Consider the following 27892-nt stretch of genomic DNA (forward strand, 5'->3'; position numbering starts at 1 on the left):
CTAAATATTCATTCAGTGTTTGCCAGACCCAGGGCACTGGGCTAAAAATTAACTGTGACATGTGTTCTCATAGTATGTGTCTTACGTTATAATGTATATGACGTTATATAGTGGGTGCCTTTGTGTTTTCTAGATTAGAGTGGGGAAGTGTGATTTAGGGATGTTAACTAACCTGTTCAGTGTCCTTCAGCTAGTAAGTGATGGACAAATTTATTAAAGGATGAACTTGGCCACTGCCCCAGTCTACCATCCCTGACTTAAATTTAGGTGTTTTGTGCTGCATTTGGAGAGCTGCTTAAAGAATCTTTAAATTATATTTTAAGAAAGAGCATTTCAAAACTCTGTCTGAAGTTCTAATGACTTTATTGGGACAACAATTTTGATAAGTGGCCTGCGTCAAAGAAACCAACCAAACAAACTGTTGTTTATCTACTAAGAAAGCTTAACTTTGTGAATATATATAAAACGTTATGCCCCCAAATATAGGCTTTGTGAACCAAAATGGATTTTCACAAAGAACTCTCAAAGCAAGTGGGAGAGGTGGAAATTCAGTTTAGGAGAGTTTTTGTTTTTGTTTTTAGCACTTCAAGAAGGACACAAAAAGGACAGTGGGTTGAGGTAGCAACATGGGAAAGTCAAGTAAGTGATGATGGAAAATCTCCTCTAGACAGCTTCCCTGTAGATTCCCTATAGATTCAGACCAGCTAAATTTCCTGAAATAATACTAATTCTGTCCTCTTGCTTTTCACAGGACATAATGACTACATGTGTCCGGCCACCAACCAGTGCACGATTGATAAAAACAGGAGGAAGAGCTGTCAGGCCTGCCGGCTACGCAAATGCTATGAAGTGGGCATGATGAAAGGCGGTAGGTACCTTGGGCCCGGGGCACCCACCTTCCCACCTGCCATGATGTCCTTGTCCATCACCCACTGCTGGCTGTTTCCATTCTGGTAACTGTGGGAATGGAGTGATTTCTCTTCTAATTAATTTTTTTCCTATTCTTATTTTTCTTTGCAATGAAAGTATTTTATAACACATTTCCTTAAAAAAATTAGAAATTTGAGCATGCCATTTTGTGTTTCATATTTTTAATATAAATAATGATGTTTAAAATCAAGATGTGTGGGAGGTGGTGGTGAAAGAAAAGGAAAACTGCTCAATGAGTTATTCTAGAAATATTTTTCAGTTACTGTTTTAGATTGCTAATGCTAGATCATGATATCTGGGAAGACACCTTCACTTCGTTGAGACTTGTATATGTAAAAGCTAAAGGGCTAATTTATAATCTTTCAATCCCTTCATATTCCTTAGGAAATTTGAATTTCAATTGACGGGCAGCTTTCTCCTTTAGAAGTTGAGTTAGCCAGCTGCTCCCATGATCTCCGTGTCTAGCGTGGTGCTGGGGACAATGCAGTGATTTCCAAGCACTAACCATCACTAGGTGGCTGGGACTTGTGCTCGTGTGCTTGTGTCTCTCTGGCTGTGAGTATGTATATGTATGGCTTTCTGTCTCTTCATGTATCCAGTCTTCCACTTTTCTCGTACAGGAATCCAGTGTCTTGTTCTGGGGGTATTAGGTGCTCCATAAAGAGAGTTTCCTCATTGATTTCCTTGTATTCTTTGGGATCTACTTTTGAAGAGCACTTTTAGTCTTGAATAGCCTTCAGAACACCGGGAGAGAACAAAGAGGGAATGTGTAAATAAAGGAATGGGCTCATCCAGTGTTGTACGGTAATATAAGGCTGCGTAGGTGGCACTAGCGGTAAAGAACCCGCCTGCCAATACAGGAGATGTAAGAGACATGGGTTCGATCCCTGGGTGGGGAAGATCCCCTGAAGGAGGAAATGGCAACCCACTCCAGTATTCTTACCTGGAGAATCCCACGGACAGAGGAGCCTGGCGGGCTACAGTCCATGGGGTCTTAAAGAGTTGGACATGACTGAGCGACTTAGCACAGCGTGCTCAAAGAGAGGCAGACCTATGATGGTGCTGCCTGCTGAGCATAATGGGGAAAAGCTTTCTGGAGAGGAGGCTTGAGATTGGTTAAGGAGAGCAAAGTTGCCATGACAAAGATTAGTGATTGTATAAATAGAGGGCAGCTAACCTTTAACTCATTAATACTTGGACAAAGTGGGAGGCAGAGGAAAAACCAGCAATCATGCTTGATGATTATATAATTGAGCTTATAGGCAAAGATTCCTTAGTTAGTGGTCATAAATAAACCTACTGGGTTGAGATTTTTTTTTGGGGGGGTTGAGATTTTTGAATACAACATTTGGAATAAATTCTCTTGATGAACAGATGAAATGTTGGATTTACACATTGTGTGAGCTATGACTATATGTCTTGAGAGTCTGAAAAAGCAACTTTAATTCAAAGGGTAATTAATTCCAAGAATTTAACAGTTACATTCAGAAAATGACACTTTGAGTCATAAAGGGATTAAATATTTAAGAAATTCATCTTTCTTTGTACTGTTGGAGAATTAGTCAGGCTTAATTAAACTCACAAAAAGCTTCTTAAGGTAACTTGATAAGTGACAGGAATATAACAGCTACATGTAGAAAGTTTAATTTGAAAGAGTGAGTCCAAGTTTGATATTCTTCTTTGGCAATTACAGGTAGATTAAGCCCAGCCTCTTAAATTCTCTCTAAAAGCTGGAATAATCAACTTGTAAATAGGTCCAGGACATTTTTTTTTTCCTTTGAGGGTACCCATACATTGATCCCACTTCATAGAAACAATTCTGTTTTTCCTAATTAACATCCAGATACAGTCTGACTGCATAAATATAAATTATTCATATTCATTTTTAATCTAACAAAAAATTTAACATGCAAAGACATAATAAAAATCTCCCCACTGTTTTCAAATGGGACTTTGGATAATTACTGCACATAGCCAATCTAAGTGTATATGCATATTCTTGTACATTATATTTATGGCTGCAAAATATATACCTGTGTTAGTCTGCTACTATATTAGTTTTCTGAGCCTGCTATAACAAAATCTATAGACTGGTAGCTTAAACGTAGAAATTGATATCTCATTGCTCTGAAGACTGGAAGTCTAAGATCAAGCTGTTAGGAGGTTCAGTTTCACCCTAGACCTTTCCCCTTAGTTTAAGATGGTCCCCTTCTCTTTCTGCCCTCACATGGCCTTTTTTCTCTGTGTGTGCATCCCTGGGGTGTGTGTGTGTGTGTGTGTGTGTGTGTATTTTCTCTTCTTTGAAGGACATCAGTCATGTTGGATTAGGACCCCATCCTTAGGGCCTCTTTTAATCTTTATTACATCTCTAAAGAGCCTATATCCAAATTTAGAACTGTTTTGAAGTACTAGGGTTAAGGCTTCAATTTGATTTTTTTGAGGAGACACAATTCAGTCCATAACAATTTCCCATAAGATTCCTTAGCAGTTGTTAGTAGCCCTCTGCATAAAATGAAAACATGTGTCTTTCTGGCAGTTTATCCATGTGTATAAGTTTTATGGCAAGCTTTAAAATTGTAAAACTATAGGCTGTGAAAACATCTCATTTTAATTATGTGTATAGTGCTTGCCATAAAGCAATGTAATTTATATTACATTTAAATTATGGGATAGGACACATAACCTTATAACACCTTATGTAACAACTCCCCAAATCCCACCCAATAAAGACTTTATTTACAGCTGCAAGTACAGTTATAACCAACTATAAAATCAGAAATTACTTGTAAAGAACAGCTGTGACTAAATAAATCTTTACAATGTTTTCCTACCGGTTTCACAAGAATCCAGTTTCTGAACCAGGCTAGAGACCAATTATAATATTGAATCTCTACATATGAAATAAAATGTTTCATTTCAGATAAAAGAGAGAGAACCACAAACTTACCCCTTACTTTTAGAGCAAGGCTGAATGTGTTTATTAAAGTATTCTAGAGATCCAAAAGAGTGCATGGTTTATCTACACAAAGAAATTATTTTAATCTCTTATGATACCTGCTGTACCCTGAAAATCCCAACATCATTGTTAGATTTGGTCCTGAGGCAAATTGGTTCAGTCAGATGCAGGATTTAAGACGTGCTTTAGGGGATGCTCTTGCCCATCTTAGTACCAGTGCTGGTTTCCTCATTTTCCTGCCTAGCTTGCATTTTCCTTTTCATCTGTCTCCCTCCTCCTCAACCTTAAGTGGCAGATTAAATGTCTGTTCTTTAGGGAGAGCCTCTCTGTTGCCTTGGGCTTCCCTTGTGGCTCAGCTGGTAAAGAATCCGCCTGCAATGCAGGAGACCTGGATTCGATCCCTGGGTTGGGAAGACCCCCTGGAGTAGGGAAAGGCTACCCACTCCAGTATTCTGGCCTGAAGAATTCCATGGACTGTATAGTCCATGGGGTGGCAAAGAGTTGGACATGACTGAGCGACTTTCACTTTCTTTTTTTCCGCTGTTGCCTCACTCTACATTAGCCCCTTGTGTTCTCCCTCTCATAGCAGACACCTCTTCCCTGAATTCTCATTACTGTTATTGTTCATTGTTCAACATCTGTCCATGAACTCCACAGTGGTGAGGGCTCCTTTCTCTGTCCTGTTTACTGATCTAGCACTAAACAAGCCACAAAGTGAGTGTTCAAGAATTTCCTTCCCCATGAGTTAATGGCATAGTTCATTTAAATAGTTATTAGTTTAGGACTGCTTAGGGGTGAGCTACTACAGAGAGTGTAAAGATGAATAAACACCCAGTCCCTTGCATCAGTATCCTCACTGTACAAAGAGGACGTTTGCTCATCAAGTGACAAATAAAAGTCCTTAAAACAAGTTAAAGACCAGGATGGAAGATAGGATGAGAATGGAAGACCATTGGTCAGTGGAAGCTCAGAGCTTTGGCCATTCACTACTGGGTTTAGTTCAACCCAGAGTGTTACTCAGACCATCTGACTTCCAAAGCGAATATTATTATCCAAGAACATGGAATTTCTATCTTGGGTTAATGAAAGGGGAAAACTTCAGAGATGGAATTCTTGGTCCAAATACTGGCTTCTCCTCAGACTTGCTGAGCAATCCTGTTACAGTCATTTTTATTGAGTTTCATTATCCTCAGATGTAAAATAAAAATAAACAGTTTGTACTTAACAAGTTTCTTGTAAAGATCACAATTTATGTGACGTATTTATTAAAGTACCACACAAGTGTTAGTGGTTACAGGCAGCCCTTGGAGATACTGCAGGCGTGGTTCCAGACCGCTACGATGAGGTAAATATCACAATAAAGCGAATCACAGAAAAAAATTTTTTTGGTTTCCCAGTGCATGTAAAAGACATGTCTACACTACACTGTACTCTATTTTGTCTAAAATAATGTGCATACCTAGTTAAGAAATGTTTGTTGTTGTCTAGTTACTAAGTTGCGTCTGACTCTTCTGCAACCCCATAGACTGTAGCCTGTCAGGCTTCTTTGTCCTTGGGATTTCCCAGGCAGGAATACTGGAGTGGGTTGCCATTTCCTTGTCCAGGGGATCTTCCTGACCAAGATGTCTACTCCATGTCTCCTGCATTGCAGGCAGATTCTTTACCCACTGAGTCACCTGGGAAGCCCAATTAAGAAATACATTAGTGCTAAGGAAAAAAAACAAAAACAAAAACAAAGCTAACCATCCACTGAGTCTTTCAGTTCAGTTCAGTTCAGTCTCTCAGTCGTGTCCAACTCTGTGACCCCATGGACTGCAGCATGCCAGGCTTCCCTGTCTATCACCAATTCCCGGAGCTTGCTCAAACTCATGTCCATTGAGTTGGTGATGCTATCCAACTGTTTCAACCTCTGTCATTTCCTTCTCCTGCCTTCAGTCTTTCCCAGCTCAGGGTCTTTTCCAATGAGTCATTTCTTCGCATCAGGTGGCCAAAGTATTGGAGCTTCAGCTTCAGCATCAGTCCTGCCAATGAATATTCAGGACTGATTTCCTTTAGGATGGACTGGTTGGATTTGGTGGTCCAAGGGATTCTCAGGAGTCTTCTCCAAGACCACAGTTCAAAAGCATCAATTCTTCAGTGTTCAACTTTCTTCATGGTCCAACTCTCACATCCATATATGACTATTAGAAAAACCATAGCTTTGACTAGATGGACCTTTGTTGGCAAAGTAATGTCTCTGTTTTTTAATGATGTCTAGGTTGGTCATAGCTTTTCTTCCAAGGAGCAAGCATCTTTTAATTTCATGGACGCAATCACCATCTTCAGTGATTTTGGAGCACCCCCGCCAAAAAAAAATCTCTCACTATTTCTGTTGTTTCCCCATCTATTTGCCATGAAGTGATGGGACCAGATGCCATGATCTTCGTTTTCTGAATGTTGAGTTTTAAGCCAACTTTTTCACTCTCCTCTTTCACTTTCATCAAGAAATTATTTAGTTCCTCTTCACTTTCTGCCATAAGGGTGGTGTCATCTGCATATCTGAGGTTATTGATATTTCTCCCGGTAATCTTAATTCCAGTTTGTGCTTCATCCAGCCCAGCATTTCATATGATGTACTCTTCATGTAAGTTAAATAAGCAAGGTGACAATATACAGCCTTGAAGTACTCCTTTCCTAAATGGGAACCAGTCTGTTGTTCCATGTCTGGTTCTAAGTATTGCTTCTTGACCTGCATACAGATTTCTCAGGAGGCTGGTCGGTGGTCTGGTATTTCCATCTCTTTCAGAATTTTCCACAGTTTGTTGTGATCCACACAGTCAAAGGCTTTGGCATAGTCAATAAAGCAGAAGTAGATGTTTTTCTAGAACTCTCTTGCTTTTTTATTATCCAGTGGACGTTGGCAATTTGATCTGAGTCTTTAGTGAGCCATAAAAGTAACATCGCAGATCACTGATTACAGTTCACCATGACAAATATAATATTAAAGAAAAAGCTTGAAATATTGTGAAAATTACCAAAAAGGAACACAGAGACAGAAAGAGAGTAAATACTGTTGAAAAAATGGCACTAATAAACTTGCTTGTGTTGCCACAAGTCTTTAACTTGTGAAAAATACAGTATCTTCAAAGTATAGCAAGATGAAGTATGCCTATATATCTTCCATCCTAGAAATAATCCCTATCACAGATGTGTTTTTTTTGGGGGGGTGGGTGGGGAGGAAGAGAATGGCCATTTTGTCACTAGTTCTAGGTATAAATATCTAATTCTTTTGTAGAAAGTCGAACCCTGGCTAAGCTACATCTGCTTTTTCTTTTTGACTTTTTGGTGTCAAAAAGCATACTTTTATGCTGAGTATGTCTTCATGAGTGGGATTTGTTTTTTTATCATTTTATGATGCCATAGATTTACACAAACTGGCTAAAATTCCTCACATAGACTCAGAAGTGTGTTGGTGGAAAGGTTTTCATTTTTCAGATGAGGAAATTGGCATCCGAAATTAATTGATGTGCAAGACTCATGCACTGACCATCCTGGTTGTACTTCCTTTTTACATACTAAGAAGAAATTAAAGATGAAGTAATAATTGTCACTAACTGTTTACTTTGGTGACAATGTTGCAGTTTAATTTCGAGAAATACTCCCAAACAATAAATAAATTTAACTAACAGTACAGTCTTAAAGTGAGGAAATAAGATACTAATAATATAGATGGAGAAATGTATATTACGTGTTTCAAATAACTGAGATGCCGAATGAAGAGCTGGAAAATAAAATGTTTCCTGTTTTTCTGAGCTTAATAATTATAGTCCTGAGTAACTATAATTAGTTTCATTGATAGGATGGATTTCAGTCCAGAAAATTAGGTTTCTTTTGATCCTACACTGGCTATTTTTCTTTACCAAAATAGTCAAGTGTTTATTAAAGTTAATAACCAGAGAACCAAATCACTGAATTAAAAATGTAAATGTGAATTTCTTCCTAGGGATAGTCCAACAATTCTTGTGAGAACTGTAGCTGCATGTGAATCCAAGTTTTTTCAGAAGGCAGGGTTGAGAATTCATGTTTAGGAATTGATTTAAGAAAGATGTTAAGGGGAAGCTAATTGCTCTTGACCAAAGAGATTCTGGTTGTTTTAAGAAGCAACTTAGATATTTATGATATTAAAAATATCTTTTACTATTTTATATTATGAATAATTAATTCAAGCAAAACTTCTTCCTTATTATCATTTTTCATTTTCAAACAAAGACATACACTGAATCACATACAGGACCTTCAGTTCAGTTCAGTTCAGTCTCTCAGTCGTGTCTGACTCTGTGACACCATGAATCACAGCACGCCAGGCCTCCCTGTCCATCACCAACTCCCAGAGTTCACTCAGACTCATGTCCATCAAGTCAGTGATGCCATCCAGCCATCTCATCCTCTGTCGTCCCCTTCTCCTCCTGCCCCCAATCCCTCCCAGCATCAGGGTCTTTTCCAATGAGTCAGCTCTTCACATGAGGTGGCCAAAGTATTGGAGTTTCAGCTTCAGCATCAGTTCTTCCAATGAACACCCAGGGCTGATCTCCTTTAGGATGGACTGGTTGGATCTCCTTGCAGTCCAAGGGACTCTCAAGAGTCTTCTCCAACACCACAGTTTAAAAGCATCAGTTCTTTGGCGCTCAGCTTTCTTCACAGTCCAACTCTCACATCCATAACATGACCATTGGAAAAACCATAGCCTTGACTAGACAGACCTTTGTTGGCAAAGTAATGTCTCTGTTTTTTAATATGCTATCTAGGTTGGTCATAACTTTCCTTCCAAGGAGTAAGTGTCTTTTAATTTCATGGCTGCAATCACCATCTGAAGTGATGTTAGAGCTCCCAGAAATAAAGTCTGACACTGTTTCCACTGTTTCCCCATCTATTTTCCATGAAGTGATGGGACCAGATGCCATGATCTTCGTTTTCTGAATGTTGAGCTTTAAGCCAACTTTTTCACTCTGCTCTTTCACTTTCATCAAGAGGCTTTTTAGTTCCTCTTCACTTTCTGCCATAAGGCTGGTGTCATCTGCATATCTGAGGTGATTGATATTTCTCCCAGCAATCTTCATTCTAGCTTGTGCTTCTTCCAGCCCAGCGTTTCTTATGATGTACTCTGCATAGAAGTTAAATAAGCAGGGTGACAATATACAGCCTCGACGGACTCCTTTTCCTATTTGGAACCAGTCTGTTGTTCCATGTCCAGTTCTAACTGTTGCTTCCTGACCTGCATACAGATTTCTCAAGAGGCAGGTCAGGTGGTCTGGTATTCCCATCTCTTCCAGAATTTTCCACAGTTTATTGTGATCCACATAGTCAAAGGCTTTGGCATAGTCAATAAAGCAGAAATAGATGTTTTTCTGGAACTCTCTTGCTTTTCCCATGATCCAGTGGATGTTGGCAATTTGATCTCTGGTTCCTCTGCCTTTTCTAAAACCAGCTTGAACATCTGGAAGTTCACGGTACACGTACTGCTGAAGCCTGGCTTAGAGATGAATAAATTCAGGTGAATGAAACAATATAGCAGGCAGCCCAGGGTTTCCGTCCTTCAGATCTTTTAATGTGCTGAGCAACTTTCTTAAAAATTTGGCAGAATATGATGGGATCATCTCAGTTCAAAGACTGTTTCCTTACTGATTAGTGATTTCTTCCATCAGAGTTACCAATGACTTTCAATTTGTTAAATCCAGCAGTCAATTCTTAGTCCTCCTCCTGATAGATTAGCAGCATTGGACACAGTAGATAATTTTCTCCTAAATGTGCTGATTGTACTTACCTCTCAGGACAATGTACTTCCCCCCCACCCACCCGATTTGTCTCTTTCTCTAGATCTTCTCTGAGTGTTTCTCATTTTCTTTCCTGACTCTCAATGTTGGAGTGGCCCGGGATTCAGTCCAGGGAACTCTTCTGTTCTCTGTTCATTCTCACTCCATTTTGGTATTCCCTAGTCCCATGGCTCTAAATACCATGTATATGCTGATGACTGCCCAGTTCATGGGCTTCCTAGGTGGTACTAGTGGTAAAGAATCTGCCTGACAATTCAGGAGATGTAAAAGACGTAAGTTAGATCCCTGGGTTGGGAAGATTCCCTGGAGGTGGGGATGGCCACCCACTCCAGTATTCTTGCCTGGAGAATCCCATGGCGAGAGGAGCCTGGAGGGTTTCAGGCCATAGGTCGCAAAGAGTCAGACACGACTGAAGTGACTTAGCATGCACATGTGTCCAGTTTATACCTTTAGCTCAGACTTTCTCCCAAGTTTATGACTTCTATATACGGTTTCTAATGTGTGTTCCTCACTTGGGTGTCTAATAAATATCTCAAACTCAATTTGTTCAAACCTGAATTTCTTGTCTTTATCCTCCAATGTGCTTTATCTGTGATCCTTCTCATCTTAGCTGATAATTTCATCTTTTGAACTGTTCAGACCCCCAAAACTGAATTATCCTCAACTCTTTTCTTTCTCCCATACCTCACATTTGGGAAGTTCTGGTGGCTCTGCCTTCAAATATTTTTGGACTCTGACCACTTCTCCCCACCTTTATTGTTGCCACTCTGGTCTGAAATAACATCATGTTTCTCCCACTTTATTGCTGAAGTCCTACTTGATTTTTTCCTTGCTTCCCTGTAGCCTTACCCCCCCCAACCCCCTCCCCCCCCCGCCAAAGATATGTTAAAAATGGAAAATAACCCAAGCACTTCTCAGAACCTTGCATTGCTTCCCAGTTCACTCAGCTGATGTCATTACAGAGGCCAGAAGACCCTGTCTCCTCCCTCTTCTTACTTCTTTCACCTTTTTTCCTATTACTCTCTGTCCTGCTTCCTCCACTCCAACTTGTGGGCATTTTTAAATGCTAGGTGCACTTTTGTCTTGAAGCATTTACTCTAACTTTTCCTTCTCCCTGGAATGCCATGCCCCCAAATGCTTGTGCACCTAACTCTGTGCTGCTGCTGCTGCTAAGTTGCTTCTGTAGTGTCTGACTCTGTGCGACCCCATAGACGGCAGCCCAACAGGCTCCGCCGTCCCTGTGATTCTCCAGGCAAGAACACTGGAGTGGGTTGCCATTTCCTTCTCCAATGCATGAAAGTGAAAAGTGAAAGTGAAGTCGCTCAGTCATGTCCAACTCTTAGCAACCCCATGGACTATAGCCTACTAGGCTCTTCCGTCCATGGGATTTTCCAGGCAAGAGTACTGGAGTGGGGTGCCATTGCCTTCTCCACCTAACTATGTAACCTCTCTCAAATTCTGCTGCATTATCAATTTATCAGTGAGGTTTATCCTGACCATTGTATTGATAGTTTGTTTCATCCACACATCCTGCAGTTCTCTCAGTTTTCCCATGTCCCCATCCTGCATTTCCACCTTTTAATACATCACATAATTAATTTCAGATGATTTATTATTTGATATCTGTCTCTATAAAACAGGTTCCAGATGGAAGCTTACAAACAAATCATACATGCTTGTTTGTTCACTAATGACATTTCAAACACTTAGGTCAGTGCCTGCATCTAATAGACAATCAAGAAATAGTTGTAGCATGCACGACTTAATAGAGTGAATGAGCACAACCAAAAGTGCATTGTTAAGTGTTGAGCTGTGAATAGGTTGAGTGTCAAGAGTCCTGTTTTTCTAATTAAGAACATCTGCTTGGAAATTAAAACCTGTATAGGAGTTAGCTTTTACTGCATAGCAGAACCTCACCTCAGCACCTCAATGGCAGTACAACAAGACGCATCTCTTACTCACATGTCAAGGAGATGGCCTAGATGCTGGCATTGGCTGGGTTCCCTCTGAGGTCTGGAGGTCAGCTGGCTGTTTTGGCTGGAGCACCTGGAATGACTCAGTTTTCTTCACATGTCTCCCATTCTCCAGCAGGCTTGTCCGGGCATGTTCTCATGGTAGGTCTGAGGCATGGAAGAGAACAAGCCCCAGACCGCAAGCCCATTCCAAGCTTTTGCTTGCATTATCCATTGATGTCCAAGGCCCCAAGCCAGTCAGATGGCTGGGTCTTTGGCTTCGTGAGAGAGGCTTTCAGAGTTGTGTGGCAAAGGCTACAAAATTGGAACCATTTTTGTAATCTTATCACAACCAGAAATATGAACTTTTCAGATTTTGGACTCAAAAATAGAGAATCACGAACTCTTACACTTGGAAGGGACCTATGGTTCATTTATTCTTCTTCCATACTCAGTGTAGGAACCCCCATCCAGCATTGCTAACAGCTGTGTTGGGGTGCTGAATGCAGATGTCAATTTTGTGTTCACACCCCATACACATGATGAGTGGACACAATAGGGGAAAAAAAAAACAACGCAGGAGTAGATATGAGCCAGTAATTCTGGAAAAATAGGGGCTTGTTTTATATATGCCATATTTCACTAATTCGTTTAGATGTAGGTTTGGACTTGCCTCGTAGCTCAGATGGTAAAGAATGTGCCTGCAATGCAGGAGACCTGGGTTTGATCCCTGGGTCAGCAAGATCCCCTGGAGAAGGAAATGGCAACCCACTCCAGTGTTCTTCTCTCTGGAAAATTCTGTGAACAGAGGAGGCTGGCAGGCTATCATCCATGGGGTTGTAAAGAATCAGACAAGACTGAGCAACTAACACTTTCACTTTTGTTTTAAAAGGACAGAAAGAGGGATCTTCATTTACCTTTTCAAGGATAACCATGTCTCATCTTGAATGAGACATAATTCAAAGACATGCTGACAGATATTTACAAAAATTCCAGAACTGGGTCATTCTTATATCCTATAATTTGCTTTTGCAAAAGCAAATCATTCTTGAGATGATGTAAGGACCCTTTCTGTGGATAGAACTTACAAGATGCAGAACTTTGGGGGCAGTAATTGTATGAATAAATTGCTACTTTTTAAGTTCTATAAACCTAAAACCTCATAAATGTTCATGTGTTTACTTTTTATTTCAGTGATTGTGATTAGGATAATAAATGGTGCTTAGGGCTGAAAGAACTTAAAGATCACCTAGTCCATCTTTTTGTTTTTCAGCTCATTGTTCTTATCCAAGTTACACAGCTAGATAGCTGCTCAGACTAGAAGCCAAGACTCCTGACACCGAGTTCATGGCTCTTTTCATTGTCTAGCGCTACCTCGCTGACCTAGAGGACTTAGAGCATCATGAAAAAAGACACATGCATGCGTAAGATACTAATATCACACAGACCAAAATGACGACTTAGGAAACCTTACTGTGGGCCCCAAATCCTGTTCTTCTTCAACAAAAATATTAACACATTTGGCTTAATTGCACAACAGAAGCACCAAAATAAATTTATATGGAGAGTGTGCTGGTTATTTGAAAAAGAATTACTTAATATTTAATTGCTTCCTATTGCTTAATATAATTTTAAAAGGACATTTTCTCCTTCAGGCCAAGGGTTTTCACTGTTTTGAGATAACAATGGCAATATTTGTTGAAAGCCCATCTGTTTTCTTTTTTAAAATATTTAGACTATTCTAGTATTAAAAAATGGTAACTTTGCCAAGTAAAAAGGAGGGCTGGCTAAGGGTCCAGTCTGAACCTGGCTCTTTCAAGGACTCTTGGGCAGATCATTTAATTTTTCTGAACTCAGTTTTCACTTGTGAAAAATAGGAGCTTAGCACTGAGTGGTCCCTAGAGCATATTTTGATTCTTAAATTTTATATTTTATGAAGACAGAGTCAGAATCTAAAGCTAAAGTTATGTATATGAGTGTCCCATTATGAAGAACATATTGGGAAGTAGCTATCATATCAATATTTATATTTCAAGCTAAATTTTCAAAGTAGCTAACAACTGGAAAAACCGGTTGGAATGGACAAAGCTATTCTCTTCATTGATTAGCATGAAAAGCGAATGTCTTCAGAGTGAAGAGTGTCACCAAAATGAGTTTGATGTTCTGGTGATAGGCGCAGATGGCTATAACATCACTACATCAAACAGATCAAGAATAAAGTTTGTTGAGATAGATAGGGCTTTGAGAAGATAACTAACCTCTTTTTTTGGTATTCAGTTCAGTTCAGTTCAGTTGCTCAGTCATGTCTGACTCTGTGACCCCATGGACTGCCGCACACCAGGCCTCCCCGTCCATCGTCAACTCCCGGAATTTACCCCAAATCATGTCCATTGAGTCAGTGATGCCATCCAACCATCTCATCCTCTGTCGTCCCCTTCTCCTCCTGCCCTCAATCTTTCCCCCAGCATCAGGGTCTTTTCGAATAAGTCAGCTCTTTGCATCAGGTGGCCAAAGTATTGGAGTTTCAGCTTCAACATCAGTCCTTCCAAAGAGCACTCAGGACTGATCTCTAGAGATGTATTAATTGTAGTTGGGCTTCCCAGGTAACACTAGTGCTAAAGAATCTGCCTGCCACTGCAGAGGTGGGTTCAATCCTTTGGTTGGGCAGATCCCCTGGAGAAGAGAATGGCAACTCACTCCAGTATTCTTGCTGAGAAATCCCATGGAAAAGGAGGCTGGTGGGCTATAATCCATGGGGTCACAGAATCAGACATGACTGAGCAGCTAAACAGCAACAACAAAGTTATGCTTACGACTTGAGTCCCAAGAGCTGGTGAAACTTTACAGTGTCTGCTTTGTGGAACAGAGAAAGGAAGAGGCTGAAAAGATAGTGTTTTGAGAAGTTCCTGGTTAGATACCAGACAAATGAGTCTGGTGATTTTGGCTTGGAAAATTATCTAGTAGGTATAAACCAACACACACGAGATGAGATGTCTTAGAAATCTTGAAAATATATGCCAACCCTAAAAGAGATTTAAAGGTAAAGTGATGAGACACGTGGAAAGAAAGGTTCTGGTTACACCTGACGACAATACATGGTTTAGTTTAAGCTTGACTGAGCAAATAAAAGTAGTGAGAAATATGAAAATTATACTTAGGGGTTTGTATCTTTAAAAGTTTGCTAAGACTAGTTACTATTATATTTATTTTATATTACATTTTTGGCAGTCCTACTTAGAAAATTTTATATAACAAATGTCAGGCCAACTCCAAACTTCTTGCCTAAATCATTTAAAATAAGGGTAAACTTTATTGAGCATTTACTGCGTGGAGGTGTTTGGAGACACAAGGGTAAAACACAATCGCTTAATACAGTGTCTAGGCAACCTTATGATGCAAAGAGACCTTTCACTTAAAAGGTGACCAACCCTCTTCCTTCCCTCAAAAGACCTGAAATTTAAGTTGGCCTAAATACTCCTGCTGTCTCAGTTATCCGCCAGTTCCAACCTTAGTGATATCTATTATACTTTGTACTCCCAGGAATCAAGCTCAAGTTTGCTGGCTTACCTTTTGTATTTTGTGTTTTCAACTTCTGGCTGATATTCATGGGGATATGTCCTATTGCCAAGCTAAGTCCTGTCCATCCTAGATTTATTTCCATCTCTTTGTGGGTCCCAGTCTCACAGAAAACATTCCTGAGTGAATCCATTAACTGCGTCATCAGCCTCTCCCAAGAATCAAAGGCATGAATTATATTGTGGTAAGTAAAAGTTGGTACACAAAAGTTAGCTTTTATTTTTCATATATGATGTTTATGTCTTTAGCTTTTAAAATCAGTCTCCCTGGCTTCAAAATTTAGCTCTGCCTGGAAATGAGTGACCATGAATGAGATACTTAACCTCTCCAGACCTGGGAGAGGTTAATAATACCTACCTAAGACGGTTGTACAAGAATTAATCTGTAGCTTTTATTATTGTATTTGGCCTGTAGTGAGCCCTCCATATAAGTTGGTTGCAACAGTAATAAGAGTACACTCAAAGTCAGGAGTTTTCACCACCATGAGTTGCTGTTATAATGATGAGCTGCACTTCTTAGAAAAGATCAATAAAAACTGCTAGAGAATCAAGAAGGGCTTCATGCCCAACATGCAGGTTGAAGGAGTTTGCTGTGTGAATGATGCTTTGGAAAAATTAATGTTTGAAGAATTAAGGAATGCCTGTCGAGATGGTGGTGTTGGTACCTTTCTGCCAGCCATGAAACAAATTGGCACTGTGGCTGCCCCGCCTGGTATTGTTCATCGATCCATTGGTCTTCCTGATGTCCATTCAGCTTATGGGTTTGCTATTAGGAATAAGACAGCCTTTGATATGAATGACCCTGAAGCAGTGGTATCTCCAGATGGTGTTGGATTTGACGTTAACTGTGGTGTCTGCTTGCTGAGAACCAATTTAGACGAAAGTGATGTTCAGCCTGTGAAGGAGAAACTCGTCTAAGCTATATTTGACCACAGTCCTGTTGGGGTGGGGTCAAAATGTGTCATCCCAATGAATGCCAAAGACTTGGAGGAAGCCTTGGAGATGGGTATAGACTAATTCCTGAGAGAAGGCTATGCCTGGGCGGAGGACAAGGAGCACTGTGACGAGTACAGAAGGATGCTGCAAGCTGACCCCAATAAAGTCTCAGCGAGGACTAAGAAAAGAAGCCTTCCCCAGTTGGGAACTCTGGGAGCAGGCAACCACTATGTAGAAATCCAACTTGTTGCTGAGATTTTCAATGAGTCTGTTGCTAAGAAAATGAACATCAGCCATAAGAGACAGATGTGTGTGACGATCAAAAGTGGAAGCAGAAGCTTGGGCCACTAAGCCACAGATGCTCTCATAGCTATGGGAAAAGCTATGAAGAGAGAGAGGATTATAGTCAATGATCATCAGTTGGCTTGTGCTCGAATTGCTTCCCCAAAGGGTCAGGACTACCTGAAGGCAATGGCAGCAGCTAAGAAAGGAAATCAGTCCTGCATGTTCATTGGAAAGACTGATGCTGAAGCTGAAGCTCCAATACTTTGGCCACCTGGTGCGAAGAGCTGACTCCTTAGAAAAGACCCTGATGCTAGGAAAGATTGCAGGCAGGAGGAGAAGGGAATGACAGAGGATGAGATAGCTGGATGGCATCACCAACTCAATGGACAAGAGTTTAAGAAAGCTCTGGGAGGTGGTGATGGACAGGGAAGCCTGGCATGCTGCAGTCCATGGGCAAAGAGTTGGACACAACTGAGCAACTGAACTGAACTAAGAACCATGCCTGGGTCAACTGCTGTTCCATGACCTTCTTAACCTGTCAGGCTTTTGTCAAGGTCTTCAATGCAACCCCTGATGACTTGGACCTACATGTGATCTATGATGTTTCTCACAATGTTGCCAAAGTAGAACAACATATTGTGGATGGGAAGGTGCAGGCTCTGTTAGTACACAGGAAGGGGTCCACCTAAGCCTTCCCTCCTCACCATCCCCTCACTGCAGTTGATTACCAGCTCACTGGACAACCAGTGCTCATTGGTGGCACCATGGGAGCCTGCAGCTGTGTTCTTACTGGCACTGAGCAGGCCATGACTGAGACCTTTAGAACAACTTGTCATGGAGCGGGCCTTGCATTGTCCCAAGCAAATTCAAGACATAATTTAGATTTCCAGGGTGTCCTAGACAAATTGGCAGATGTGGGAATTGCAATCCAAGTTGGCTCGCCCAGGCTGATCATTGAAGAGGCACCTGAGTTCTCTACGAGCGTGACAGATGTGGTGAACACCTGCCATGATCCTGGAGTCAACAAGAAGGCCATTAATCTGAGGCCAATTGCTGTTCTCAAAGGATAGAATGCTGACTGCCGCCACCGGACACTGCTGATCCTCACTGAAGTGGAAATGGATGAAAACACTCTTCAGACATCGGACTCGAGACCTGACAGGCTCCAGGGTGTGCTGCTCTAGCTGCCTGTTTCAGAATGGCTGGTGGGGCGGCTTCCAATTCTGGAGTCAATGTTGTAAACTTTCCTTCTGGAAGGAGTCACGTTGCCCCCATTTGGAAAGGAAGGCATATGCTTCCTCTCTGATTATCCCACAGATTTTTAGGAAAATCTGTTAGTGGGTGGGGCTAAGTCAAAAAAATTGCCTTACTCAGGCACACAAGTCTTTCTTCACCAGAATCAAATTCTTTACATCAACCTCTTTTTCCAGCCTGAGAGGTGTTGTGAAGGCCATTCCATTAAATAGAAAGAGTTTGGAATCTTTTTTCCCTCTGTTTGTCACTTTGTTCACTTATCCACTCTTACCCCCTTGCCCTGCACTGAGCAAACCGTTAAAAACCATTTTTACTTGGTGCATACAAATGGGTCAAAGCAGGATGTTGAACAGATGGATAATGGTACAAGTTATAGAGGGGGGATGTGTGTGGAGGTGAAGGGATGTTAACCTAACCCTAACCCAAAAGAGAAAATCACTCTTCATGGACTTGTTACCTTTGTCTTTCTAAATAGAAGGCAGAGTTTTGACTTACCTGTAACAGTGGCATCAGCTGGTGTCTGTCATTAATTAGGCCTGGTCAGGGAGACTTTTCTTGAATAATAACTTGCACGGCTGCATCAGAGAACCCCCACAAAATACTGAGTATCTTTACATTTGTGACTGACATTATTATAAAACATCAAATGGCCACAACTCTGATGCAAATGGTTACTCTGTGTTGACAGGTTGACTAGTCTTGTGCTACCTAATCAGATGAGGTGCTATGTACTGTAATGCCCGAAGATGTTAAAGTTATAGGCTACTAAGGCCACAAATGAGTCCAAACACTAAAACAAAAAAACCTAATAAAGTTGTAATACATTGTCTATATGTCATCCTTAATATTTTATAGCTTAGGACAGTTAGTATTTCTACTTGATTCACTTTGGTCAGTGGTCCTGTTTTCTGATTTTCTCCCTGGTTACTTTCAGAGACGTACCTTAAAGATATTCTTTTCTAACACTTATTCCTCAAAGCCTGGCATGCTGAAGTCCAGCAGTCGCAAAGAGTCAGACTTGACTGACTGAACTGAACTGATCTCTTAACTTATAATAGACCTCCCCTTCCCACTGGAGTATCTTCTAAATGCAGAGTATCTTCTAGAGGCTGGAATAAAGCTGACTTCCTCTGAAAAAAATGTGACATGAAATAGCATGTCTTTACTCTGAAAACTCAGTGACTTTAATGATTTTGATGGTAGAGTTTGAAAGTTATCAACAAGTTAGTAATATTAATGCAACAGTTTATAGTTATTAGTTGTGTAGTATATAATCACTTACGCCTCTGGGTTGGACCAGTGACCACTGTGCACAGGTAACTTCAGGATGCAGTTACCTGTGAACACCGGCGGGCATCTGAAGATGAGAAACAGGCTTCTGGCAGGCGCTAGGTTCTCTAGAGATGAGGCAACACTGAGTATCTGTGTGGGCTCCGTCTAACTGGGCTTTCCCAGTGATGTCATCTAGCAAAGTCCACTGCCAAAACTGTAATGTCAGTTTAAGAAATGCTGTTGATCATCCTAGGTGCATATGTTACGTCCTATTGGATGCTTTGAAGGTCACTCTTTGGGGAGGGGATGGGGAGCAAATGAGGAAGAGAAATAAAGAGGAATGGTTTGTGCCATGGTGTTTCTGTATTATAAGCTTTTCTTATATGTAGCATTTCTCCCAGACTTGGCCCTTTTAATGACCTTGGGAAGTAATGGTTAATATTTTGAGTTCAAAAAGAAAACTGTAAACATTGTTTTCCTTGTTCTAAAGATGTTATTTTCTCATTTGAAGCAAAAAGCCATTTTAAAATGAATGTTCAAACGAAGTTGAAAAGATAAAGAGTACACTCAATTTTTGCCTTGTCTACTTAATCTAATCTCCCTATAAAATGCAATTCCACTATACTATTATAATTAAGAATTATTTAGCAATCAATTATTATGTATTTAGTTCAGTTTGGAAAATCAGTGATATGTAAAATGTAGTTGCCTCACCCCAAGGAACCTGTAATTTAACCTCCTGTCCACCTTGGCATTCAGAGTTCTTAACTTCTCAGTTCAGTTCAGTCGCTCAGTCATGTCCAACTCTTTGTGACCCCAAGGACTGCAGCACCAACTCCTGGAGTTTGCTCAAACTCATGTCCATCAAGTCAGTGGTGCCATCCAGCCATCTCAACCTCTTGTCATCCCCTTCTCCTCCTGCCCTCAATCTTTCCCAGCATCAGGGTTTTTTCCTATGAATCAGTTCTTTGCATCAGGAGGCCAAAGTATCGGAGTTTCAGCTTCAACATCAATCCTTCCAATGAATATTCAGGACTGATTTCCTTTAGGATTACTTCTTTGATTTCTTTGCAGTCCAAGGGATTCTCAAGAGTCTTCTCCAACACCATGGTTAAAAAGCATCAGTGCTTTGGCTCTCAGCTTTCTTTATGGTCCAACTCTCACATCCATACATGACTACTGGAAAAACCATAGCTTTGACCATACAGACCTTTGTTGGTAAAGTCATATCTCTACTTTTTAATATGCTGTCTAGGTTTGTCATAGCTTTTCTTCCAAGGAGCAAACATCTTTTAATTTCATGACTGCAGTCACCATCTTTAGTGATTCTGGAGCCAAGTAAATCAAGTCTGTCGCTGTTTCCATTGTTTCCCCATATGTTTGTCTTGAAGTGATGGGACCAGATGCCATGATCTTTGTTTTTTGAATGTTGAGTTTTAAGCCAGCTTTTTTTGCTCTCCTCTTTCACTTTCATCAAGAGGTTCTTTAGTTCCTCTTAGCTTTCTGCTATAAGGGTTACCTTCTGAATCACATCTATTTTTTAAAATTTATTTTAATGTATTTCTTGGAGAATAATTGCTCTACAATGCTGTGTTGGTTTCTGCCTTACGAAAATATAAATTAGCCATAAATATACATATGTCCCCTCCTTTTGTGTCTCCATCTCACCCGCCTCCATCCCACCCCTCTGGTCATCAGAGAGTACTGAGCTGAGCCCCTTGTGTTTTACAGCAACTCCCCCCTGGCTGTCTGTTTTACAGTAATTTATATATTTCAATGCTGTTTTCCCAATTTGTTCCATCCTCTCTTTCCCCCACTGTGTCCATAAGTCTGTTCTCTATGTCTGCATCTCTATTCCTGCCCTGCAAATGGATTCATCAGTACCATTTTTCTAATTTCATGTTATTATACGATAGTTGTTTTTCTCTTCCTGACTTTCTTCCCTCTAACAGGCTCTATGTTCGTCCACCTGTGATCTGCTGTCAGAATTCTGGTGTTAAGCCAGGTACTGAACATCTTGAACCTTGCCAGTCTAAGGACAAGCTGAATACAGTGGTGGGCAGTCAGTTCCAACTGCAGGAGACTGGTTTCTGCCATCTTGGCACTTGACTGCTGCTTGGCCTCACTGTGGCCTTTGACTTTAACATATGTTTACTTCATTGTCTACCTTCTGCCTCCTCACTTTCATTTTGACTCTTTGGCATGATCCCATCTACATAAAGCTTTGATTTTTGACTACTAGGTCATTTATCTGACTGATCATTTCTCATTGCTTGAATCATGTCTAGACTTTGCTGTCACTTAGCCATGGTTATGCATACCACTCAGCTCTGGCCTCAATACTGTCTTGGAATCTTCTCCCAAGTGGCAGACTGTCCATGCCCCTTAGCTTTGGATCCTCTTTGATTGTGCTGTTCCCCAGTAGCCAGCCAGCTGCCTGGCACCGCACTTAATGTATCTTTGTTTATTAAACACTTAATTGAATAGGATATAGGTTTCATCTTCTAGGTGCCAGGTTGAGTTGAGCCAAAAATACGTTCATCCCATATCTATGTGTGTGCTTAGTCACTCAGTTGTGTCCGACTCTTGTGGCCCCATAGACTGTAACATGCCAGGCTCCTCTATCCATGGGATTCTCCAGGCAAGAACACTGGAGTGGGTTGCCATTTCCTTCTCCAAGGGATCTTCCCAACCCAGAAATCGAATCCTGGTCTCCTGCATTGCAGGCATATCTATGCAGTTGGCTTTTTAATTTCTGGAAGCAGAGACTGTCATATTCTTGTTTTATTCGTAGCACAGTGACATCTTATAAATAGTTGTTATTGATGGTGAGTTTAATGATAACGGAAAAAGGAGGAGAGGTGGTTTATCTTAGTGCTTAGATAAGTCATTCTCTTGGCATTAGTCTGTTGTTCAGATCCCTAAGCATGACTGAAGTAACACCACTAATCATAAGGACCTCTCCTTCCCCTTCTTTCTCTCTCTCTCTTTTTGCCTAGTACACAGACCTGTGGAAAATTATTATGTAATTTTAGGCATAAAAATAATGACACCAAATATTATTTATTTGAAATTATCATGACAAATATATAAAACTATACATTGATTAAGTCAAAGAAAAGAAATTTTTAGGAAGTAAAAAGAAGCCATTTACAAGTTTATTAAGTTATAATTTCCTCATTATGGGATTATTTTTGTAGTATTCAGTATCACAGGTATGAACTAAATTGTTGCTTGCTAAAACTTTTTATTGTTGTTTAGTTGCTAAGTCGTGACCCCATAGACTGTAGCCCACCAGGCTCTGCTGTCCGTGGGAATTCCCAGGCAAGAATATTGGAGTGGATTGTCATTTCCTTCTCCAGGGGATCTTCCCAACCCAGAAGTTGAACCCGTGTCTTCTGCATTGCAAGCCAATTCTTTACCGATGAGCCACCAGGACACTTTTTATAGATATTTGTCTTGAGAAGTTCTAGGTATAGCATCTTTACTGTTGGATAATCCCTGTTTTTCCTTTAGCCAATACTTTTGTGTTCATTATTTTGTTCCTTGAGGATTCGAAGTATACATTTTGCTATACATGGAAATTTTCTGTAAAATATTATAGTATGTTGGCTTCATAATGAGTTTTCCAGGTATTCTTTATTGCAGACAGATGTTAACTATATTTAAAACAAACAAACAAACAAAAACAACCAGACTATATTTATGCACATTTTTATTGTCTCCCTCTCTCTTTCTCAATATGGTTTCAATTCATTAAATGAAAGATTTCTTTAAAAATAAGTTTTAAGCATTTTCTTAATAATAATTGATTTTGGAATAACTTAGCTATGTTTGCTCCAGGGCTTCAGTTCACCACTTATTTACTCCAGCCCTTCCCAAAATTAAATGTTGCACATGTGGAACTGATTCCCTTCAAGTGGATGTGCTGTTTACTCCCAAAGCAATGTCAGTTTTTGGCTTTTAGTAATGGTAATGGGTCAGAAAAGTACCCATCCACGTCTGTCAGATAATCGACATTTTTGAAATGTAAGCCGCTGGGAGGTAGGGAAATAAGTACTCAGTGACTTATTTATTTAAATTAAGACAAAAATTAGAGAATCATCTGATACAAAGATGGGTTTCCCTGATGGCTAGTTGGTAAATAATTCGTCTGCAATGCAGGAAACCCCGGTTCGATTCCTGGGTCAGGAAGATCCCCTGGAGAAGGGAAAGGCTACTCACTCCACTATTCCTGGGCTTCCCTGGTGACTCAGCTGGTAAAGAATCTGCCTGCAATGCGGGAGACTGGGTTCTATCCCTGGGTTGGGAAGATCTCCTGGAGAAGGGAAAGGCTACCCACTCCGATATTCTGGCCTGGAGAATTCCATGGACTGTATAGTCCATGGGGTTGCAAAGAGTCGGACACAACTGAGTGACTGTCACTTTCACTGATACAAAGACAAATAACAAGACAAACCAAACACTTAAACTCTAGTAAGATAAATTTCAAAAATACTAAGAATATTAAAAGAATAAAATTCAGTCAGTCCTTTGTATCGTGGGTTCCACATCCACAGATTCAACCAACTGTGGATGAAAAATATTTGGGAAAAAAATTCAGAAATTTCCAAAAAGCCAAAAGAATACAATTTTATTTTGTTTGCACTTGGATAATCACATTGTCCCAGAGCTACTAACTGTATAATACATTATTTCCCCATTGATTTGTAAAGCTACTTCCTTTTTATATGAAGATCCTGCTCTGATTCTGAGAATCTGATTCTGAGCTCTCTTTGCTATTTCTTTCCTCTGTTTGTCAATAAAATGATAGTTTTAATAACTATAAGTTTATAACTGTTTTCACTTTTTGATTCTTCTTGAAGAAACTTTGTTCTGCTTCAAAACTGTTTTGGCTATTTATGGCCACTTTTGTTTCCAAAGGAATTTTAAAATCAACTTTTAACGAAATCGCGTAATTATAAATTAATTTAGGGAATTTTGACATCTTTATGAAATCTTCTCACCTGTTGACATATAATTAATTCTCCATTTATTTTAGATATTTTAAAATGATTTTTAATAAAATTTTAAAATTCTCTCCAAAAGATCTCACATATTAAAAAAATTTACTCCTAGCTATTTCATGCTAGTTATATTTTAAAGATATATCTTTTTAAACATTTTTCTTTATCTTATTGTTTTAGACATGTAATTTTTAAAAAATTAACAAATTTAGAGTTGCATTGCTTATTCATGTAAAGTTTTCTCATGTTATTAAGTATCCTTCAACATAAGATTTTTGGGGTCTCTGCATTAATATTCCAAAGTAGATATGCTATAATTTAATTATTTCCGTGATTATTGGTGTTTACATTGTTTCTCAGTTCAGTTCAGTTCAGTCGCTCAGTCGTGTCTGACTGTTTGTGACCCCATGAATCGCAGCACGCCAGGCCTCCCTGTCCATCACCAACTCCCGGACTTCACTCAGACTCACGTCCATCGAGTCAGTGATGCCATCCAGCCATCTCATCCTCTGTCGTCCCCTTTTCCTCCTGCCCCCAATCCCTCCCAGCATCAGAGTCTTTTCCAAGGAGTCAACTCTTCGCATGAGGTGGCCAAAGTACTGGAGTCTCAGCTTTAGCATCATTCCTTCCAAAGAAACCCCAGGGCTGATCTCCTGCAGAATGGACTGGTTGGATCTCCTTATAGTCCAAGGGACTCTCAAGAGTCTTCTCCAATACCACATTTCAAAAGCATCAATTCTTCAGTGCTCAGCCTTCTTCACAGTCCAACTCTCACATCCACACAAGACCACAGGAAAAACCATAGCCTTGACTAGATGGACCTTTGTTGGCAAAGTAATGTCTCTGCTTTTGAATATGCTATCTAGGTTGTTCATAAGTTTCCTTCCAAGGAGTAAGCATCTTTTAATTTCATGGCTGCAGTCACCATCTGCAGTGATTTTGGAGCCCAAAAAAAATAAAGTCTAACACTGTTTCCACTGTTTCCCCATCTATTTCCCATGAAGTGATGGGACCGGATGCCATGATCTTCGTTTTCTAAATGTTGAGCTTTAAGCCAACTTTTTCACTCTCCATTTTCACTTTCATCAAGAGGCTTTTTAGTTCCTCTTCACTTTCTGTCATAAGGGTGGTGTCACATTTGCAATTTTAAACAAGACTGTAAACAACTTTATTGATAAATCTTTGCACCCCACAATAATTATCTATTTAGAATTCATTCCTAGGACTCAAATTGCTGAGTTAAAAGGTATGCTCTTTTCCTTTGACTTTTGTTATAGTTAAAATCATCCAGCAGTGTTGGTTCAGAAATCATAATATCACATAAAAGAACATGATATGAATTACAAAATAAAATATATTTCTTGATGTGGACTATGTCATGAAGAGAGCAGATTATAAATGATATTTAAGTATTTTATTTTACTTATGCTTATATTGAGCAATAAAAAGGAGAGTAAATAAGTGAATGAATACATGATTCTGGAAGGGTACTCAACAAGAAGCTAGTAATAGCCTTGGGTAAGGGAATTTGCATGGTTTTTATTTTCTACTTTTTTCTTCTCTTATTTTCAACAATACACATGAATTATTTATAAATAAAAACATTTTAAATTTTGATATCTTTATGTAGGTTTAGTGGAATAATATTTCTCCTTATTTCTTTAATATTTGAGAAGCTTTCTTCATGGAAATTTTTTTTTCTTCATAGCAATTTTTAAAATGTGTTTCTTTTGCTCTATTAAGAATGAGGTTGACCAGCTGTATTACTATAACAACCATGTACATTATGATCATTGTCTTGAGTTGCTAAATTTCACAACTCTAATTATTTTATTCCCCATTAGACACTTAACTATATTTTAAGCGAGCTCAGAAATATCATGGAATGAATTCATTCAACATCAGCATTATAATATTGAAATGTCAATGACCAATGGCTGTTTTGTATGTGTATATTAATATGCTTCTTGGTTATAAAGGTAGCCACTATTACAAATGAAAAGAATACATGAAATCCACTACTGCCTACTCTTTCCCCCTCTTTGCTTAAAACTGAAGCACAAATGACTAGTGTGATTCACTCATGAGGTACTTCATAAAGCTGTAGAGAAATAAGTTAATTTTTCCATTCCTTATCAGAATGTTTTCAATCCCTCTTGAAGGTAAACAACACAAAGAGATTTCGTGAACAATAAAAGCTTTCCAAACAATTGAGAAAAACGTTGTTCTGAGACAATAGCATGTGCCCCATCCTTTTATTTAAATGTGTTTTCTTAAGGCAATTACTGGCAGTTTGATGATTTTATGTTGAGAGTTATCTTTTTCTCAGCAAGGCATCACAGTAGCATCGGGTTTTCTTTCAGAGAGATTTGTAAGTGACACCTGGTAGTTCATTCTGGTTGCTTGCTCCACGTTCGCTAAGTAGCACACCCCATTCTGAAATATTGCAATGCTGAAATATGTTTATTTGGGCACCTTCTGCAGCCAAGGTAATTCACCCCATCTGCAAAGAATAAAATGGAAAAAGGCAACCCAATCTGTGTGACCTTAAGCTTTCACTGAAACCTAAGAGACGGGTTAGCTTATCTGAGGAGAGCTTGGTGTTAATGACACCAAGGTTATGGGCTCGATCCCATTACGGGGTGGTGAAACTCAAAGGAAAAGCTCCATTGCCTTGACATAGACTCCTTAGGGCTTCTGCTAGCCATTCAGAGTGGGGCAAAGGAGTGTGGATTTTTTTTTAATTAATCATGTCATAATTGTTTTTTTTAAGTCCCTCAGTTGTGTCCAACTCTTTGCTACCCCATGGACTATACAGTCCATGGAATTCTCTAGGCCCGAATACTGGAGTGGGTAGCCTCTCCCTTCATGATTTAGGGAGCCTCCAACTTGAAGCTTCTTCCAGCCCAGCGTTTCTCATGATGTACTCTGCATATACGTTAAATAAGCAGGGTGACAGTATACAGCCTTGACATACTCCTTTTCCTATTTGGAACCAGTCTGTTGTTCCATGTCCAGTTCTATCTGTTGCTTCCTGACCTGCATATAGGTTTCTCAAGAGGCAGGTCAGGTGGTCTGGTATTCCCATCTCTTGAAGAATTTTCCACAGTTTATTGTGATCCATACAGTCAAAGGCTTTGGTATAGTCAATAAAACAGAAATAGATGTTTTTCTGGAACTCTCTTGCTTTTTTGATGATCCAGCAGATGTTGGCAATTTGATCTCTGGTTCCTCTGCCTTTTCTAAAACCAGCTTGAACATCTGGAAGTTCACGGTTCACGTATTGCTGAAGCCTGGCTTGGATAATTTTGAGCATTACTTTACTAGCGTGTGACATGAATGCAATTGTGCAGTAGTTTGAGCATTCCTTGGCATTGCCTTTCTTTGGGATTGGAAATGAAAACTGACCTTTTCCAGTCCTGTGGCCACTGCTGAGTTTTCCAAATTTGCTGGCATATTGAGTGCAGCACTTTCACAGCATCATCTTTCAGGATTTTAAAGAGCTCCACTGGAATTCCATCACCTCCACTAGCTTTGTTCGTAATGATGCTTTCTAAGACTTGACTTCACATTCCAAGATGTCTGGCTCTAGGTGAGTGATCACACCATCGTGATTATCTGGGTCATGAAGCTCTTTTTTGTACAGTTCTTCTGTGTATTCTTGCCACCTCTTCTTATCTTCTGCTTCTGTTAGGTCCATACCATTTCTGCCCTTTATCGAGCCCATCTTTACATGAAATATTCCCTTGGTATCTCTAATTTTCTTGAAGAGATCTCTAGTCTTTCCCATTCTGTTGTTTTCCTCTATTTCTTTGCATTGATCGCTGAAGAAGGCTTTATCTCTTCTTGCTATTCTTTGGAACTCTGCATTCAGATGCTTATATCTTTCCTTTTCTCCTTTGCTTTTTGCTTCTCT

General features: G+C 39.8%; 1 protein-coding gene across 3 annotated transcripts in view; it reads left to right on the forward strand.

Annotated features, from left to right (window-relative positions):
* The window catches only part of ESR1 (estrogen receptor 1), a 280990-nt gene that overhangs the window by 75017 nt on the left and 178081 nt on the right, over nucleotides 1-27892 (forward strand). For all 3 annotated transcript variants that reach the window (XM_055535993.1, XM_055535992.1, XM_055535990.1), the window contains one exon: nucleotides 752-868. In XM_055535993.1, the coding sequence (XP_055391968.1) occupies nucleotides 752-868 (117 nt within the window). The remainder of the gene's footprint in view (nucleotides 1-751; nucleotides 869-27892) is intronic.

The sequence above is a fragment of the Bubalus kerabau genome, chromosome 9 (genome assembly GCF_029407905.1).
Source record: "Bubalus kerabau isolate K-KA32 ecotype Philippines breed swamp buffalo chromosome 9, PCC_UOA_SB_1v2, whole genome shotgun sequence".
NCBI lineage: Eukaryota > Metazoa > Chordata > Mammalia > Artiodactyla > Bovidae > Bubalus > Bubalus kerabau.